Source organism: Saccostrea cucullata, unplaced genomic scaffold (assembly GCF_032062105.1).
Source record: "Saccostrea cucullata isolate Sc308-1 unplaced genomic scaffold, CSIRO_AGI_Scuc_v1 ctg72, whole genome shotgun sequence".
Taxonomy (NCBI): domain Eukaryota; kingdom Metazoa; phylum Mollusca; class Bivalvia; order Ostreida; family Ostreidae; genus Saccostrea; species Saccostrea cuccullata.
Genome location: NW_026918900.1, coordinates 291,915 through 310,183, shown reverse-complemented (window position 1 = coordinate 310,183; position 18,269 = coordinate 291,915). Strand labels below are relative to the sequence as shown.

At 33.0% G+C, this 18,269-nt stretch overlaps 1 protein-coding gene across 1 annotated transcript; it reads left to right on the top strand.

Annotated features, from left to right (window-relative positions):
* The first annotated feature begins 11,449 nt into the window (after positions 1–11,449).
* LOC134275020 (uncharacterized) lies at positions 11,450–17,613 on the top strand. The gene is made up of 4 exons (XM_062757261.1): positions 11,450–11,735; positions 12,346–12,519; positions 16,831–16,965; positions 17,204–17,613. Exons 1-4 carry the CDS (start codon positions 11,654–11,656, stop codon positions 17,365–17,367), a joined length of 555 nt encoding a protein of 184 aa, XP_062613245.1. The 5' UTR covers positions 11,450–11,653; the 3' UTR covers positions 17,368–17,613.
* The last annotated feature ends 656 nt before the right edge of the window (positions 17,614–18,269 follow it).

Here is an 18,269-nt window from a genome sequence, read left to right as displayed (position 1 = left end):
CACTTATGGCCATTTAACAGGGAGGGGTCTTTTTCCTGCCAGCACCTACCGCGACAGGGGATATCGTTTTATACGGTCTTATTCGAAAGACCAGTCTCCATGTCCAACATTGATATTCAAACCCGCGACGTAAGAATCAACTTCTTACTTCGCAACTCAAGATCAGACGCTTTAACAGCTGCACTATTCTGGCGACTCTTGACTATAGAAGTTTGTGGCCTACTGTAGACTTAAATTGTATGATAAACGAGATGACGTCAGCTTTTCCATCAACAGCTTATACGGGAAGCTAAGTTCCCAAAAAGTTCCCACACAAAACTCTTTTGCAACATAAGCAGCAGTACAATATTTGCAACAAATATAACAATGTAGAATTAACAACTGAAAATAGAATGCATTTAAAAAACTGGACCAGATGAATTAATCAGGTCATGTACGTTCAATGTTTATAATACATCCCTATGTACAATAGATACTGAACAATGCAGCATATGAATATCATAACCAGCCTAAACAAATATTGTACCGATTAAGCTGACTGTTCATAAAATGATGCTAACAAAAAAGAACAAATTATAGTCTCAAAAACACAACTATTCAAAAATATATTGAATATGGTCCAACATTTTTAACTTGAATAATGGATTACTATAATATTTTATACATATAAGTATAACCAAACAGAAAATGGCGATTCAAGTAAAGTATAATTATATATGATGACTACCAAAACATGAAATGTAAAATACACTTATTTTTCCTAATAATATAAATCCTACGATCTTACATGAAGCAACCACCGGAAAATACGATGATAATAGCTACAACTGCAATCGTATCTAGATAACAACACATACATACACTGGTTTATTATTATACCTTTCGTTACTAGTATATACATGTATTACTTTGACTTCCGTGCAGTTAAAATAGTTACTTTGCACTGCTGCTTTATTTAATCATAATTTTTTTCTTATTTTGAAAATGATTGTTTAACTGACAATGAGGCTTTTGATCAATAATCATAATTTCATCTATTTAAAAATTTGATGCACTGCCTGCGTTACTTTGATTTCACATAGACATTACAGATAAACCATTGTTGCACCACATAGAATAGCCACCAAGAGAATTTAACTTTATTTCTCGAACAAAAATTGACTATTAAAGAACTTTTAAAAATGTTCTATTAATTATTTGGCTTTCCTATATCACCTTCTCCCCTTTCCATGACAGTTTTCTCCTTATATCTGAAAAATAAGAATTCTAGGATCGAACTATAGCATAAGACATAATAAATAATTCGAAGATCAAAAAAAACTTTTTCTAATTTTTTACGTTCAAGAGGAAAATCCATAATCGAATCAAAATTCAGAATTTGTATTCCTGAGAGAAGAGTGTTAAGCTATCTAGTTCATGAGGTATGAATAAATTCTGACGGTTTTTGCTTCTTCCTTGAAAACTAACACCTTATAAACAAACGGCAAAAAACCTTTTCTTCTAAGTAATCAAAACTAGTTCCAAGGGAATAGATAGTTTGATAAGGCTTAGCCAAAGAATTGTCAACATAATCAAATCTATATTGATTCCTTGGCGAAGCGTCGACGGCACATAAAAACAGTGACAGCTGCGATGATTATTGTGGGGAAAATATTGCCAATATCAATGGTTCAATGGCACACGCTGGGAAGTTTAGCTGTTTGGTGTACGATTAACTCTCGGGATATGGACAGTAAATATTAGAGCAGAAAAAAAACGTTTTTATGCAAATGGAATAAAGTGGTTTATTTTCTTTCCTTAGCAGCCGCTAAGGATTTATTTGCAAAAAATATACACACTGAAATATATTTTCACACATTGACCACTTTTTATGAAGAGAAGAGTTTGTTTCGTTTTTTATGTATATTTATATACACGCATTTACTCCATGAGACATTTTTATCGCCTTTTGAATTAATCTGCTTTTTATATTCCCACACGCATAAAACCTTCGCTCTTCAGTACTACTGGTGTACTACTGGTGTTTCAATAAGTTATAATTCACTAACAAATATTCTTTTTTCTTTTGGCTTTGATTTTAAGATGTTGCAAAAAGTCTTTGAGTGATTGCATTCAAATTGTCTTTCAAGATTACTCTAAAATGTTTTAATATCGCATTGTATTTTGTGATTTTTTCTATAAATGTTTTTATGAAAACAGTAAATCTTTATTACTTCGCTTCAAAAACTTGAAAAAGACGTTAATGGTAATCTAACAATCAAGCTATATGATAAACGTGATGACTTTAACTTTTCTATCGTCAACTTCCCTTACTTATGCTCTACGTATGAACAATTTCTAAAACGAGGTAAATTATTGATAAGCAAGTTGATGAAACAAGAATATCAACAGTCTCGTTTAAAGTCATCATTTCGTAAATTCTATGGTCGATACAATGACCTTGTCAGCAAATACAATTTATCATTGAGACAAATGCTGACTGACGTGTTTCATACTTATTGTTAGTCCATTATTTATACACGGATTTTTCCGTTATTTCCCTATCATGACAAAGAGCACACGGCGGGTGTGACCGTTCAACAGGGGATACTCACTCCTCCATGGCACCTGATCCCACCTCTGATGTTTCGGAGATCCGTGTTTGCTCTGCTCCTATTTTGTACTGTTTTATGGACTTTGATATTGAATACTGTTCGTTATCTCCATATCCTTCTTCAACGTTAGCTTAATGGTTTAATTTCACACAAAGCTCCTAGGATTAACCATTTTTAAATAAAGAAAAACAAAACAACATATTAATCATTATAGAAAGTACTACCGATAAAGATTTAGATACATACTACATTAGACATACTGCATTTTGATACAGTAAAGTGCAACCGTACCAGTTTAACAAGAACATTTAGAGACCCTTGTAAACATTTGAAAAGGTCGCATTTTGCAACAGATTGCTACAAGTACATTGAATTAATATTTCAGATCGAATGTTCGAAACATGTCTATAATTGCACATACTTGTACATTGACTTCCAATAATGACTTTAGTGAGATAGGAGCACAAACGTCCATAAAGTAGGCTTGGCCAAGACTTGACCCTTGTGTCTCATTAAGGGCTATTATATAGTTAATCCACTAGAGAGATTCTAGTTAAATCATTTGACAATGATGTACTGAAATCTAATTCCAAAAAAGAACTGGTAAATGAATATGTTCGTATGGAAACGTGCCATTGTTAAATGGACTTAATCTAGCATTTCCCTTTTAAATTACTTTCCACTTAGAAACCATATTACTAATTTGGCTTAATGCACATTTCACACTTATGTCTTGTTAAAATAAGCATCAGACACTGATATCTGCGCTTTTATTTAATGGGTTTCTCTTTATTTCAGAGTTATTTCGCTGTTTATCAGTGTAAATTGAGCAACTCATCCAAGTCATAGAATCTATTATTCACGTTTACATTGACGTCAAAATCCATTGCTGTACTCATTGTCTTCTATTACTTTTAATTACCATCTTTTTTCACCTAATGCGGCCACATTCCCTACAATTTTGCTCTAAAAATCCTTTTACAATTAAAAAAAGGAACAGTGATTGATTCTTCAGATACAGTAAAGAATACAAATCGTGAACAGTGTAAAACAGAATAAATAAATGGAGTTTCCGTAGTAAAACCTTAGGGCTATCAATGTATGTTTACTATATATAGTAGAAAAAGGTTGTATTTCCAAACAAAGTCAGTATAACGAACAAAAGCTTTGCAGAATGCAAATTTTCAATGAGATAGATGGAAAACCCTGAACGATAAAATAAATTCTTATTTAAGTAGCACATATATACGTTTTAAAACTGATCATACTAAGAGCATGTTCTGGATTACCGAATCCTTTGCGAATATGAAATTTATACCTTCATCTCCTGCATACGGAGTATACATATCTCAGTTGATTCGATATGCAAGAGCATGCTCTACATATGAACTATTTCTAAAACGAAGTAAATTATTGACAAGCAAGTTGATGAAACAAGAATATTAACAGTCTCGTTTAAAGTCATCATTTCGTAAGTTCTATGGTCGATATAATGACCTTGTCAGCAAATACAGTTTATAATTCAGTCAAATGCTGACTGACGTTTTTCATTCTAATTGTTAGTCCATTATTTCTACACTGAATTGACGTCGGATTTTTCCGTTATTTCCTGATCATGACGAGGAGCATACGGCGGGTGTGACCGGTCAGCAGGGGATGCTCACTCCTCCATGGCACCTGATCTCTTCTCTGATGTTTGCTCTGCTCCTATTTTGTATTGTTTTATGGTCTTTGAGATTGAATACTGTTCATTATCTCCATATCCTTTATTTAAAGAATGCTTCAGTATCCTGAAACGGCCCAGGCTCCGTCGAACGTTTCATAGTGTGGTTGAATGATGCAGAATTCAAAAGTTCAAAAATCAAGATGGAATTAAATTGCATGATTTGAGTGCTGTTATTTGCAAAGAATCATTTTCCTGTTATGATTTAAAAAATGTAAAGTCTATAGTTTGTCAATGACTAAATAGCCTCGTGTTGGATGATAGAGAAATTTCTACACTAGAAGGAATTTTTTCCAATGGAAAAAACGGAAGCCGGGTTTTTTTCAGATGTATTTTATTTTTTTAATACCAGTGATACTGAATTGAAGGTTAAGATGTACTTTAGACCTATCTGCTCATCATTGGGTGTTGTACTGATTTTAGACGTTAAATTGACAAAAAGCAGATAAACTATACGAAATGGAATGTTTGACCCTTGGTGCATTTGCTAATTGTCAATTAACGTCTAAAATCAGAGAAACAAAGAATAAGCAGATACGATAAACTCTATATAATAGTGTCTTTTGACATTCTTTACAAGGACACTGGTATAAAGCATAGAAATTATATCTGAAAAAAAAATTATATTGAAGAAAACGACAATAATTAATTTTTTGTCAATCTTTAAAATACAAAATAAATTCAAATTTTAGACTAGGAATAAAAGCTACTTTGTTTATGGTCAGGTGAAATTGGTTACATGAGTAAAACTAAACTCAAACTGGTGAACATTTTTAATTTAGGATACTTCTTTTCGAAATAAATTTATAAAAGTCTCTGTATAATTAGATTTGAAGAAAGTATAAATGTAAAATTCTGAACCAATATGCTCTGAATACATTTCATGAAATTATGTAGTTTGTCCTTGGGTCGAGTGCTGGCTGGTGTTATTTGTACTGGTTGTCGGTCCGTTGTTTGTTCGCTGGGTTGGCGGCGGGTTTTTCCGTTGTTTCCCGATCATGGCGGGGGGGGGGGGGGGGGGGCGCACGGCGGGATGGCCGGTCAGCAGGGGATGTTCACTCCTCCATGGCACCTTATCCCACCTCTGATGTGTTTCGGGTCCGTGTTTGCTCTGCTCCTATTTTGTATTGTTTTATGGCCTTTGAGATTGAATACTGTTTGTTATCTCCATATCCTTCATTATATATGAAACTTACTTATATTTTTACTTGTACTACAATTTTGAATGTACTCTCAATCTCTTCTACTTTAGCTGTTAGTGAAATTATGTCAGTTTATCAAAGCTTTATATCAAACATAATATTTACCCTTTACCAAATGGATTTCTTCAGGGTATTTAACCTCCCTGATTGAAATTTATGATATTAATGCTAGTTACTGCGTCAAGACCTTCTTTAGAAGGTGAAGTCTAAGAAATTCACCCATTACCCTTTCCTTTCCAATGCTTTTCTACAACGTTTTTGATACTTAATTTTTGTTGTTTTTTTTATTATTTCGGAGCATAACGGTTATAATAAAGAGTCAGTTGTTTTATTTTCTTGATGACTTGTGGCTTTATTTGGGATTTTGTAGGTTAAAGTCTTACCAGTAGATTCAACCCTTTCTGACGCTGCAGCTGCTGCTACTGAAGTCGATCGTCAACCCCTCTACCTGGGCTGATAATTCATAGAGTTGCTGGCAGCAGATAGTCAATCTTTTATCCGTCATGGCAGCTGATTCCTTGAGTGATCGGAAGTCAACCCTTGCTATCACATTTGCCGATTCTGTGGATGAGCGGATACTTAGCTGACTGGTAGTGCTCACCTGGATATTTTATTCAATTAGATAAATCGGCAAGGCTTTACTGGGCATGGCCTTACTTATCTTCTTTTAACACCTCGTCTAAGGGTTCATTTTGGACACCTTTCTTATTTTGTTTTTGTATCGGCTTTATATAAACAGCCATTAACATTAATGCCAATACGTCTATAAAACTTAGAAGTGTGTGTCAATTTTCTTTTGTCTAATAGTGTTCAGTCCAGAACTGCATCAATATTTTGTCTTTGATAAATAACATCAGACAGTTAGAGATTGTTAAGACATTGATTCGATTGGTAATCAATTGGTAATTGGATATCATCGGAACAATATTTTCCTTTTGAAATTTTGAAGATACTTTAGAAATGAAAGCTTAATATAATTATAACCCTTGTTTTATTGCAATACACCTTCAAACATGAAGCAATACTAAAATAGAATTGACAGCAAACATAAAACAAAAACGTTATACAGCTAGACAACGTTTTGATTATTAAAAAAAAAACACTTTTAAAAGCTCACCAATCTAATCATAGATAAATAAATAATAAATTTTTCATTAAAAATTCTTCTAAAGGTGATTATCTTTTCAAACTGATTTATTCATTTTCAAAAAACACATAAATGATAATCTCATTATTTGTTAATAAAGCGAATTAGTAAAGAGTACATTTCCACTTGTGCTCATGAAATGAACCAATTCATTTTTAGCTGGGCTCATTGCTATTGCGACGGTGAGCAACAGGAAATGCTGCTTCTTCATCGCCAAATTGAGTTTACGAGTAAAAATATAGTACGTACGCCCAGCCGCTGTTGAGAAAACAAACTCTGTTCAAACACCTTAAGAAATAGTAAATCGAATATCTTTATCAAAATATTAAATTGTTTAATATTTTTCCTGGCTCCTTTGACTAATATTTTACAAAGCAATTCAAAAGGTGCGAAAGGTTTTCATCAGGTATCCCTGTCTACGTTAGTTTAAAATATATTTTATTCATTTAATGAAATGGATTGAACAGCAGGCATAAATGCCTATGATCGTTCTCCCTGTCTACGTTCTATAAATAAAGGTTGTACTATCAGGCTAACACAAATGCAGGGAACATCATTAATGACTTGATGCAAAACTCCTCACTGAGGACACATCAAGGCATAGTCGTTTGACCTTAATTAATCTTGCTGCATCGGTGTTCATTTACTTCTGTTTGTATATAAAACCCCGAAACGATACATGTGATAAATATTTTATGCTGTTAATTTCTAGTTTCAAAACTCAGCAATATTTCTCATAGATTTATGCTCAATTCGTTAACCTAAATAATATCCATTAAGTAAAGTGGGAGAACTTTTAAAGATTTTGTCATAGGATTGAAAAGTTGTGCAAAAGTTAGTATAGAAGTACAGATGTATATAGAAAGCGACACAAAGTTTCTTATTTAAACACGAAAAACATCCAACGGTTTTATATTTAAATTCCATGGCTTTATTATTCACAGTCAATTAATCAGTCAAAAATAGGTATCAATCCATGCATCGAGTTTTTGTTTGTGTTAAGTACCCTGTAATATTCATAGCTTTTAGTGGCAAATAATAAATAACATGTGTTGGGACGTATATAGAGTCCTAGTGGAGATTTTGAGTCCTAAGTAAAAGGAAAGAGAACTCTAAAAAGGAACTTTTCCCCAATGATTTTGAAAATTGTGTTTCATGATCAATATAATATTCAATTCAATTTTTGGTGTTATCTATTAAAATTTAGTTGGTTTCCTGCCAAACATTTCTCTCTCTTGTTCAACATGTTGAATACTCAATTATTTCTAGTTTACGGGGATACGGTATATATATATATTATAACTATACATATAGAATCAACGTATGTATGGAAATGAAAATCGTCGTCAGTATATTTAAATGTCGAATGAAAGTATAAGACGAGAAGATGTAATTGTTTTCATGTAGAAATGTCTGACTATATTCTGCTTTGTAAGAAATTAATTGATACAATAGATACCGATGTGAATTCCAAGAATTTCAAAAACAACACTATGAAAAAAAACTCTCTTTTACTTTTGGAGATATCTTTCCAAGTTAAAGAGTTTCAAAGTTAAAGGAAAAGAGATATCTCTCTTAGTTTATCTTAAAAGATATCTCTTAAAGTGAAAGAGATATTTCCAAAAAGTGTATAAAAGAGATATCTCTCAGGCAAAAAGAGTTATCTCTTTATCGCAAAGAGATATCTCTCTTCATTATTTTTATTAAATTCCATTCAAAATGACTTCTCCCTTACCGGAAGTAAGCTTTTTATTATTCCTTAATATTAAACTTTTAGCATTTGATCAACGAAGTTGCCATTATTATTTGTTCTTTCTAACAAGGGATTTATAGCATTTTGTGAAGTAAGCTTTTTATTATTCCTTAATATTAAACTTTTAGCATTTGATCAACGAAGTTGCCATTAATATTTGTTCTTTCTAACAAGGGATTTATAGCATTTTTGTCCACATAGTACATATATTATTCAGGGTATTGCATGTTCAGTCTTTTTCGTATCGCAACGAAACTATTCCAGAGACTTTAATTACATCCTGTTTCGCTTTTGTTTTAAAGTGGAGAATTTATAATTTCATTTCAAGGATGAATGGAAAAGAGATATCTCTTTCATTAAAAGAGATATCTCTTTAGCTTAGGAAATATCTCTTTTTTGAAAATCTAAAGAGATATTTCTCTAACTTTCAGAGATATCTATCTCGTTTAAAGAGATATCTCTCAAGCTTTTAAAGATATCTCTCTAAGTAAAAGAGATATCTCTCTTACAAAAAGAGATGTCTTCTTTGTTTAAAGAGATATCTCTCTAAGGTATAAAGATATCTCTATTAGTCAAAGAGATATCTCCATAAGCTAAAAATATATCTCTCTATGCTAGAGAGATATCTCTCTTATTGAAAGAAAGTTTTTATTTCACAAATAAAATAATAGTAAAATGACTTGCCATACGCATAACTTACAGATCTTAAAAATGAAATAAAAACTTAAAGAGAATAGCTTGGAAGGAAATATTTTTGTTTCTCTGGCTGTTAACTAACACTGAAAAGTGGATTTATTTCGTGAAAAACTCAAAATACGCAGAAGCATGGTCGGTTGTCGATTGGTCTTTCTAAAATTTGATATTAAACTTTCAAAAAAAAAACATCACAAATGTTATTCCTGAATAATACATTAAGAAGAAACATTTTGATTGTACCAACAAGCTAGTACTCTCAAGTTGATTTTAAAATATGTATCTGTTTCTAATTGACAATATATATGTTGTTTTTGGAAACCTAGTCTTCCGACAATCTATTGGAATCCCCCTTGGTACCAATTGCGCCCTCTGATTAGCAAACACTTTGTATTTATATGAAGCAGAGTATATTTGGAATCTTATACATGAAAAGAAGAAAACACTTCCTGTGGCCTTCAACTCGAACTGTAGATATATCGATGTCGTATTATCAATTAAAATAGTTACAGTAAATGAAGTTTAAAAAGCGGATTTCATAATTCATCGGCTTTGGCGGGAGTAAGTATGCGCTAAATCATGAATATATCTAAGATATCTTAAATAAAAATGACACATAAGGAGATAAAGAACAATATTCAAGATCAAAAGTCCATAAAACAATACAAAATAGGAACAGAGCAAAGCATCAGAGGTGGGATCAGGTGTCATGGAGGAGTGAGTATCCCTGCTGATCGGTCATGGTGCTCCTTGTCATGATCGGAAATATCATATACAGTACAGACACTTGATTACGCCAAGCTTGACTCCATAATCTGTGGTGGCGCTAAATTTTGAATACGCCAAATTATTTACACTGCCAATATTTCCATTCATTTGTCGACAGGATATATTCCAGTGAGCTTGAAATAAAAAAAAAAGTGCACAGAGTTTAACACGTCTTTTTCATATTTGGATATTTTACAAGGAAAAGACGTAAATTGTAACCTTACAACAAAGTTTTATATTAAATCTGAAGATTTCAACTTTTAATCAACTTCCCTTACTTATGCAGCAATATACCTTCATCACCTGCATTCGGAATTTATATCTCTCGGTTTATTCCAAACGCAAGAACTTGCTCTACATTATTATGAAATAATGCTATTTATCGACAAACAAATTGATGAAACAAGAATATCAACAGCCTGGATTAAAGTCATCATTTCGTTCTATGGTATATACAATGACATTGTCAGCAAAAATAATCTTTATCTTCAATACAAATGTTGACAGACATTAAAGTAAATACACTAAATATACACACCCTCATATATCATATGTAACTTCCTCTAAGTCCAAAAAAGATATTAAAAAGAAGAACTTCACTTACAAGGATACAATGGAAAAAAGAACTTGCTCTGTAAAAAAAATCTGTCAATCACATAGTTTATAGATTAATGTTTAGATACGATCATATTCTGTATACATATACATATATCATGTAAACTTGTTATGGATGTAGAATTTCGAAATTTAAATCATGTTCACTCAAAGAACCCTATCTTTTCACACATGGTCATTAATTCAGAAGTTGCAGAGAGGTAAAGAAATATATCAGTTTGATTTCAGAAATATGCTTGGTTAAAAATTAACAGCAAACATATAAGAGGTTACATGGATAACGAGTATTAATTGTTTTGTGTGCATTTGTCCTTAGAAGAGAAAGAATAAAAGCAGCGTGAAAGTTTTACCAATTTTCATGACCTAGTTCTCTTACGACGGATATTGTGCAGTAATATGTCTCGCCTCTGTTGTAATTTCAATGAAGGGATTTTAATATTTCCATATCCAAAGACTTTTTAATCCTTCCTCAAAATATTTATCACCCTCTACTACGTTGACTCTTTGGTCCGGTTTAAATACCCAACAAAAAAGTAATGACTCAATTAATTCGTGGAGCTTTTATGTAGGCAAAAAAATGTACTTAAGTTCTTAAATGCATAGATGATATTTGTATGTGACACATGCAAAATTTAGTGAATCAAAACTTTTCTTTTCTTGTTTACATTGACAACAATTTACTGTAAATGTATTACATTTGGCTGTGTATTCTTTTTAGCGCCTTTCGCGGAAAGCAGCCTCCGCTAAATCAAGTACATCGCTAAATGCTGTGTGTATAAAGGATTATGTAACGCATTTTCAAAAAGCGGTAAATCAAATTAACGCCAACTTGTTGAAAATTCAATTTCCGCCAAATATTGTACACGCCAAATATAATACATTTACAGTAATTTGTCCTTAATCAAATGTGCAATAACTATGAATTAAGAAATTATATAAGGTTTCGGGGATTGAAATGTATGTGGTGAAATGACTATGGTGTATTCTGAACAGCTGTGGTACGTCTAGTCCAAAGCCTCTGAAGTTAGTTGTCTAACTTCTGGATTTGAATTCTGTGTTTCAATATTGTTTATAAAGGAAGGAGGGACGTGTGTTCAAAGTTATTGCAGTATGTTTCATCGCGCTCAAACTGTCCCCTGATGAAATGAAAATATCATCATGGGGTGTACCTCCAGTATGTCTAGGAAGAACTCCACGGCGACTTCCTTCCGGCTTATTTTAGTCGGTTTGGATGGGGCAGGTAAATATTATACAATATACATATTCATGTACTGAAGAGATAATTATACAAAAGTGTTTAGGTGTGAAGTGGGGATGAGAGGTATCTGTTTTCTCTATCTTACGAACATTCTTTTACAAGATATTTCACGTTCTAGATTTTGGGTTTTATACTCTTTCCAACAAACTAATAGAAACTGTGCTGCGATATATGGAGTAATTGTACACTTCAATAAGGGAAAGGGGCCAGTTGGACAAAGTGACCAAAACATGATCTTTAAACCCCCACACCCAGCGAATAGAAGATTGTTAGAAGATAGAGAAACATACATATGGAAGAGAGTGGATTATCCTCCCTCCACAGTCCATCTTCGAAAAGATAATTTCGGATTCCACAAGCTGATTTTTCTTCCTTTCTCATATTTTTGATTGTCAAAAAATTTTGACTTTCTTTCTATTTTGAATTAGCATTGACACATGTTTTAAGTTTAGACAAAAAATCATATCCGCACATGATTTACATAAACAATATTTAAGTTTTAAAAAATTAAACATAAATGAAGTATGTTTGCTTTGTCATTGATTCTGAATATGTACATCGGGTCTATTGAAATTTTTTTTCAATTTTATAGGAAAATCTTCCCTGCTGTACAAATTGTCCATCGGAGATTTCGTCGAGACAAAACCAACAATGGGTTTTAATGTAGAGACAATTAATTATAACAATCACACGATCACACTGTGGGATATGGGAGGAAAACCTAGTATACGCAAATTATGGAAGCACTACTATCTTAACTGCCATGGTAAGTGACTAATTAAAACAAAATCCCCATCATACTTTGTATATACATGTAATAATCTTCTAAGTATAAGAGGCTCTGAATAGGAATGGTAGGTACCAATATATACATGTACCAATACTTACTACGCGCATTTCCTAACAGTTTAAAGTGACTCCACATTATATGGAAAGTTAAAGTATTTAATATGCAGTATATTGAATGTTAAATTTTCAGAGAATTAAACATTCTGAGGATTTTTCAGCCATATATTATCACACTAGTTCTTATTTCAAATTGTATGTCAATATAGCTTTAGTAAAAAAAAATCTTGGATTTTAATCTCGTATACGGGAATATGCCACTAAAAATACTTGTACCATAAGGAATTTCAGAACCATAATAACTACTGTTCAAACATAGAAATATATTATCTTCACAATCCCAAATGTCCTGCTTGTGATCAAATGGTAGCATGCATAGTGGGAGACGGGGATTATCCCATTGTAAACTCTCGACAGCGAGTCCTTACATTTATAAGACCCATACTTAATACTCTTTGTCCTTTAAACATGAGACTAATTATTTTATGTTTTGTCGTTCTGGAACTTAACATAATTTCAACAAATGTTTATTCGGCGATTTTTAAACCTTTTTTTACGGATACTAAGTATATTCCAATCATATCAAACCCTGTTTATATTTTTCTGAAAATTATCTAATATCGTTTTTCATACAATATTGCTTCATTTTAAGCATCAAGCAATTCAACATTTTTTGGAATGAGATTGGTGATATCCTTTTAATAGACAATGATATTTCAGAATTTTTATTTTTTTAACCTACAGTTAACTCGCATGACGAACTCCTAAAATTAGCAAATATGTTTTCTTTCTCGTCCGGGGAACCAATCTGTTACCAACTCATATTTTGGAAAAAAAATCTAAGTGTGGAGTCCTGTAGATTTGAAACTTAAATCAATAATTTCATTCAATTTTTAGCTTAATTTGCGGGATAGTCCATTATTTTTTTTAAAAGAATTTTGATCAAAATTTAACTTATGAAAACAAGTTTACTTATACCTTCAATATGGTGCACATTTCTGTCCCCTACATGCAAGATTTTATGCTAACATGCAACATAATTATAAAGACAAGTTACATATTAATGTCAACATTCAAGTTAATTATGTTGACATGCATCTTATACCTATCTTATTTAAGAAATAAGGTATCATTTTTTGAGTTATATTGGGATGTAAAACCGGTTGGTCACGTGATCAAATCCCATAAAGCCCGAAGGGCTTTATGGAAGATTTGATCATGTGTCAACCGGTTTTACATCCCAATATAACTCAAAAAATGATACCTTATTACTTATATTTACACTTGTTGCGATGTTTTTGCCCACAACGAGTTTCCATACATTCCTCTTTTTTGACCTAGATAAGCGCTTCAGTTAAAATGACGTAACAAAAAATAGTTCCAAGGTAGTGCAACTATTTATTTAACACTGATTAAAAAAATAAACAGTTGTTTAAGTCACATTTACAATATATTATCTAAAGAAGAAAAATTACAAGAGAATTAATGTGTATTATAAGAAATACGAATAAAACTTTGCGGAGTGTCACTACTTCCGTTGGCGTAAAGAGGTCGCAAGGCGTCTATTTGAAGTTGAAAACACACTGGTTGAAAACGGACTTGGAGAGGAAATCAGACGACATTCTGGTGCTCACAGAAGAACTAGCATCGAAAGAAGGATGATTTTCATTCGGAACGGGGGAGAAAGGCCTGTCTTGTTTACGAGGAGAAACGGAAAGAGAAGCAGATGGGGCTGTCGAAGTGGAGGCACTGCACGAAAGGTTGGTGATGTTGCGATTGCGGTTTTGATCAGGATTTGTTAGGAGAGAAAGGCAAGAGCTTACAGAGCGTTTTTGATCATTTGACAATTCTCGGTTGTAGGTTTTCAAAGAAGCTTCACTGCGGTGCCCACTCATAAACATAATCTGCCGGGACTCGAACCCATGATCGCTCATAGCAGTAATGGCAGTGGCTCTCAAGCAGTGAGGGGTGTAAGACTTAAGACATTTTGAAGACTTGCATATATCCGCCATGTATCCACTGAAAGATCTCTTCGCCAAAGGTTTAGATGTATACCACAGATCAGATCCAGAGTTCATCAGAGCTTCTTTAAAGCATGTGTTAAAAAGACCTTTAGCACTGGACTCCGTCTTGCTCATCAACAAGCGCAGCATCTTCACAGGGCAGATATCACTGCCAGGAACCTCGTAGATCCGCTTTCCCGCAGGAGCTTCATCTGATCCGATTCCTCCTTGGAAATTTTTTTGCTGCGTTTCATGTCGAAGTGTAATGTACTCTAAATTGTTCTCATCTTTGTGAAATTCAAAGGAATCCATCTGTAATTGATGATGAAACTCTAAGCCACGCGTAACTAAATGGATAGACAAATTGTACCAAACGCATTGGCGAAGGACAATTGGGGAATGTGGAGCTGAAAGAAAATACGAAGATATGCGCTCAAGGTCTTCAGGATGAATTACTGATTTGTGCTTTGTAGCTCTCGATACACCAGTTTTTGTCATTGATTTTAGCATTCCATCTAAAGTGTAATTGGCTGTTTTGAATTCCTTGTCGCGGACAATATCTATTGATCTTCCTAAATCTTGAAGGTGTCTGTTGATGGCAGCACGGAGGTTTTTTAAGCTGTTCTTGTGATAATTTTCTGCCTGTGCAGACGTTAATTCTGCTGCCCTTTTTGGAGTTGATTTGGGTCTGGCTTCAATAAAATTTCCTCAATTTCTCAGCAAGGATCTCAGAAGGGACAGTTTTGAAATCAAGAACATCGTGAAAAGACCTCCAAGTGCCAATCTATAAATTGTAAAGGGAATATTTATTTCAACATTTTATTTTGATTTTATTATTATTTATTTATTTTCTAAAAATTTTTGTTTGTTCTGTTTCATAGTTTGCATGCAAGTTGCATTGTTTGATTGATTTGTTATATTGATATGTTAGTTTCTGCATTTGTTTGTTTGTTTGCTTGCTTGCTAGGCTGTTGGCCTACAGGCCTACATTTTAATTCTGTATTAAACAATCATCTGTTTGTAGACTGCAGAGAAAAATCTGGTATACCTTTGTGCTGGTGAATGTATTGTTTTACTGTAAATATACTCGTAGAACATGCTTTTGCCTTATTTACATGGATATATTAATATCAGCATTGTTCTTTTTTTTTTCATTGGTTCAATTTATTTATTATTTATACTCCTTGTTTTAGTTCGTTGTTATTTTTGAGCACTACTTAAAATTATGTACCTTGAAAGAGTTTCACTCCCCATTGGGTATTTCGTTTTGTTGAGAGAGATTGTCTGGATTCCTCAAATTCTTTCAAATTTTCCTCAGACATGGACTTGAATCTCTTACTAGGGGGGGCAGGCATACCAGGGCTAGGAAGTCCCTCCATATCAGACATTTTCAGCTCCTTTCGACCTCTTCAGTCTCTTCAACGCTTGCTGGAGCCATAAAAGGGAGATCCAGAGCGGCCATGATTTCATTGTCAAACAGAAGATACAGCAATGGGTCGTTATCACAGAGGTCAAAATCGCCAAACTCAGCCATTGTTTTGGTAGGGGGGGTTGAAAGCAGACGTGTATTATGATAAATGAATAAAAAAAAGTTTTTTGTAATGTAAAAAAAGTTTTTTTGAACAGATTTTATTTAATGTATTAAAATTATTTTATTTTTAATGTGACATTGTGTTTCAACGCCTTTTATTTGATTTCAGCCGGTTTTGTTTACGTTCGTAGTAAAGTAGTGACCCAGTTCTGAGGAGGTCAATGTATTCATGCGCGCTATTTGTCATATGACCTCTTGACCCCAAACATGTTTTATTGGGATGTAAAAACGACCGACTCAAGTAATGTTTATATAGGACAAAACATTTGCAAGTGTAAATATAAGAAAATATAATTTGAATATGGGTAAATTTACTTACTAACGCCTGTATCTGACATCGTAGATATAAGATGCAAAATGATTATGTAGACATGCGACTTATTTATGTCAACATGTAAGATAAATATGTAGACATGCAACTTATTTTGTCAACATGCAAGAAAATTATGTGAACAAGCGACTTATTTATGTCAACATACAAGATAAATATGTTTGCATGCAAGATATATGTGTTGATATGCAACTTATTATCTTGATTGTCGGGGGCAGAAATATGCCACCATACTTCAATGTTCATTGAAAGATGTTTTTAATCTTTAGAGGAAAATGACACAATTTACATTTCATTTAACAATAGGCATGCTTTTTGTCATTGATGGGTCCGCTCGCGATCGCCTTCAAGATGCAGATGACCTTCTGACGTCACTACTGCTGGAGAAAGAATTACATGGCGTTCCTATGGTATTTCTGGCGAATAAAAAGGATATCGAAGGTTAACATCACCTATATTTTTGAACGATTGAATAATTATGCAGAAGTCCTTCTTTGCTGCGATAAATCATTATAAATAGTAATTTAATATGTATACTGACATAACATCTTATTGGTGACCATGTTTGAAGAAACTCAGCCGGAAATGAGATATGATATTGAGTTTATATGTAGTCTATTAACTCTTTAAATACTCAATCTTCAAAAAAATTGATAGAAATATTTTTTTTTCCTTTTAGGAGCATTATCGGAGAGTGACGTCATAGAATATTTCTCATTAAACCAGATTTCCGGCCGGTTGTGTACTGTGCAAGGTACAAGTGCACTGACTGGGGAGGGAATTCATAAAGCTTTGGATAACATGATTAGCTTTAGAAGACATATCGACAGAATGCAGGCCTGATGTGGGGATGAAACTCTTACAATTAATTCACAACTAATTCATGTGGATGCAGGGTCACTGAAGTGTTCAAAAAAAGTGGTTCTGGGCTTCTGCACACGATGCATGTAACATTGAAGAAATGACACCTCAATGGGAAAACGTACGTGCCTAGAAGAAATCTTATCTACAGTGTGTTGTGCGAAGAACAAATTCTGACTAAATTGAATTTGTACTGTTCTAAGGGATGAAGGATCAAAATGAAATAAGCTTGCCTTAACTTGCTAATTTGCTTTTCATCATTAATTATGTTATTAATTTTTTTTATTAAAAATAACTGCAAACTTTGCATTTTTGTATTTTAAAAGCGTATGTACCTCTTGTACACAAAGTCCAAATCAACGTCACGTGACCAGACAACGGAGTCTATCATAGTTATTTCCATCGTATCTTCGGTGTAAATCAAAGGAAAAGACACAAATTAGCAAAATGTTGGATATGACGCAAAAATAATACCTACCCTCAAAGGATGTATTAAATGATAAATATTGGTGCTCCAAAATAAGGGTTTCCTCGGGATTTCTTTTATAGTTTTGTGACTTATTGGTTTTTATGCCATCCTCTTCTAATATAATGGATATACCTTTTTAGCCATGAGTCAACTCTGCTCTGTTTTTGCCAAACAGATAACATAACACAGAGTTTGTCGAAAAAGAACATTCATTTTTGAAAATGCCAAATATATATTTCGAATCTTAAAAGTACATACGACACACGTAAAAAATCTTAGACACAAAATACAAGAAACCTCATGTAAAAAAGTATCTCATTACAAGTATACAAAGAAAAATGTGCCTAAGATATATACAGTACAAATACTGATATATAAATAACAAATGTATTGCTCATTGGACTTAAGTTATATG

Coding starts and splice junctions, on each gene's coding strand:
- LOC134275020 (XM_062757261.1), top strand. CDS start 11,654: ATGGGGTGTACCTCCAGTATGTCTAGGAAGAACTCCACGGCGACTTCC. Junction 12,520..16,830: donor CTACTATCTTAACTGCCATG/GTAAGTGACTAA, acceptor ATTTAACAATAG/GCATGCTTTTTGTCATTGAT. Junction 16,966..17,203: donor GAATAAAAAGGATATCGAAG/GTTAACATCACC, acceptor TTTTCCTTTTAG/GAGCATTATCGGAGAGTGAC.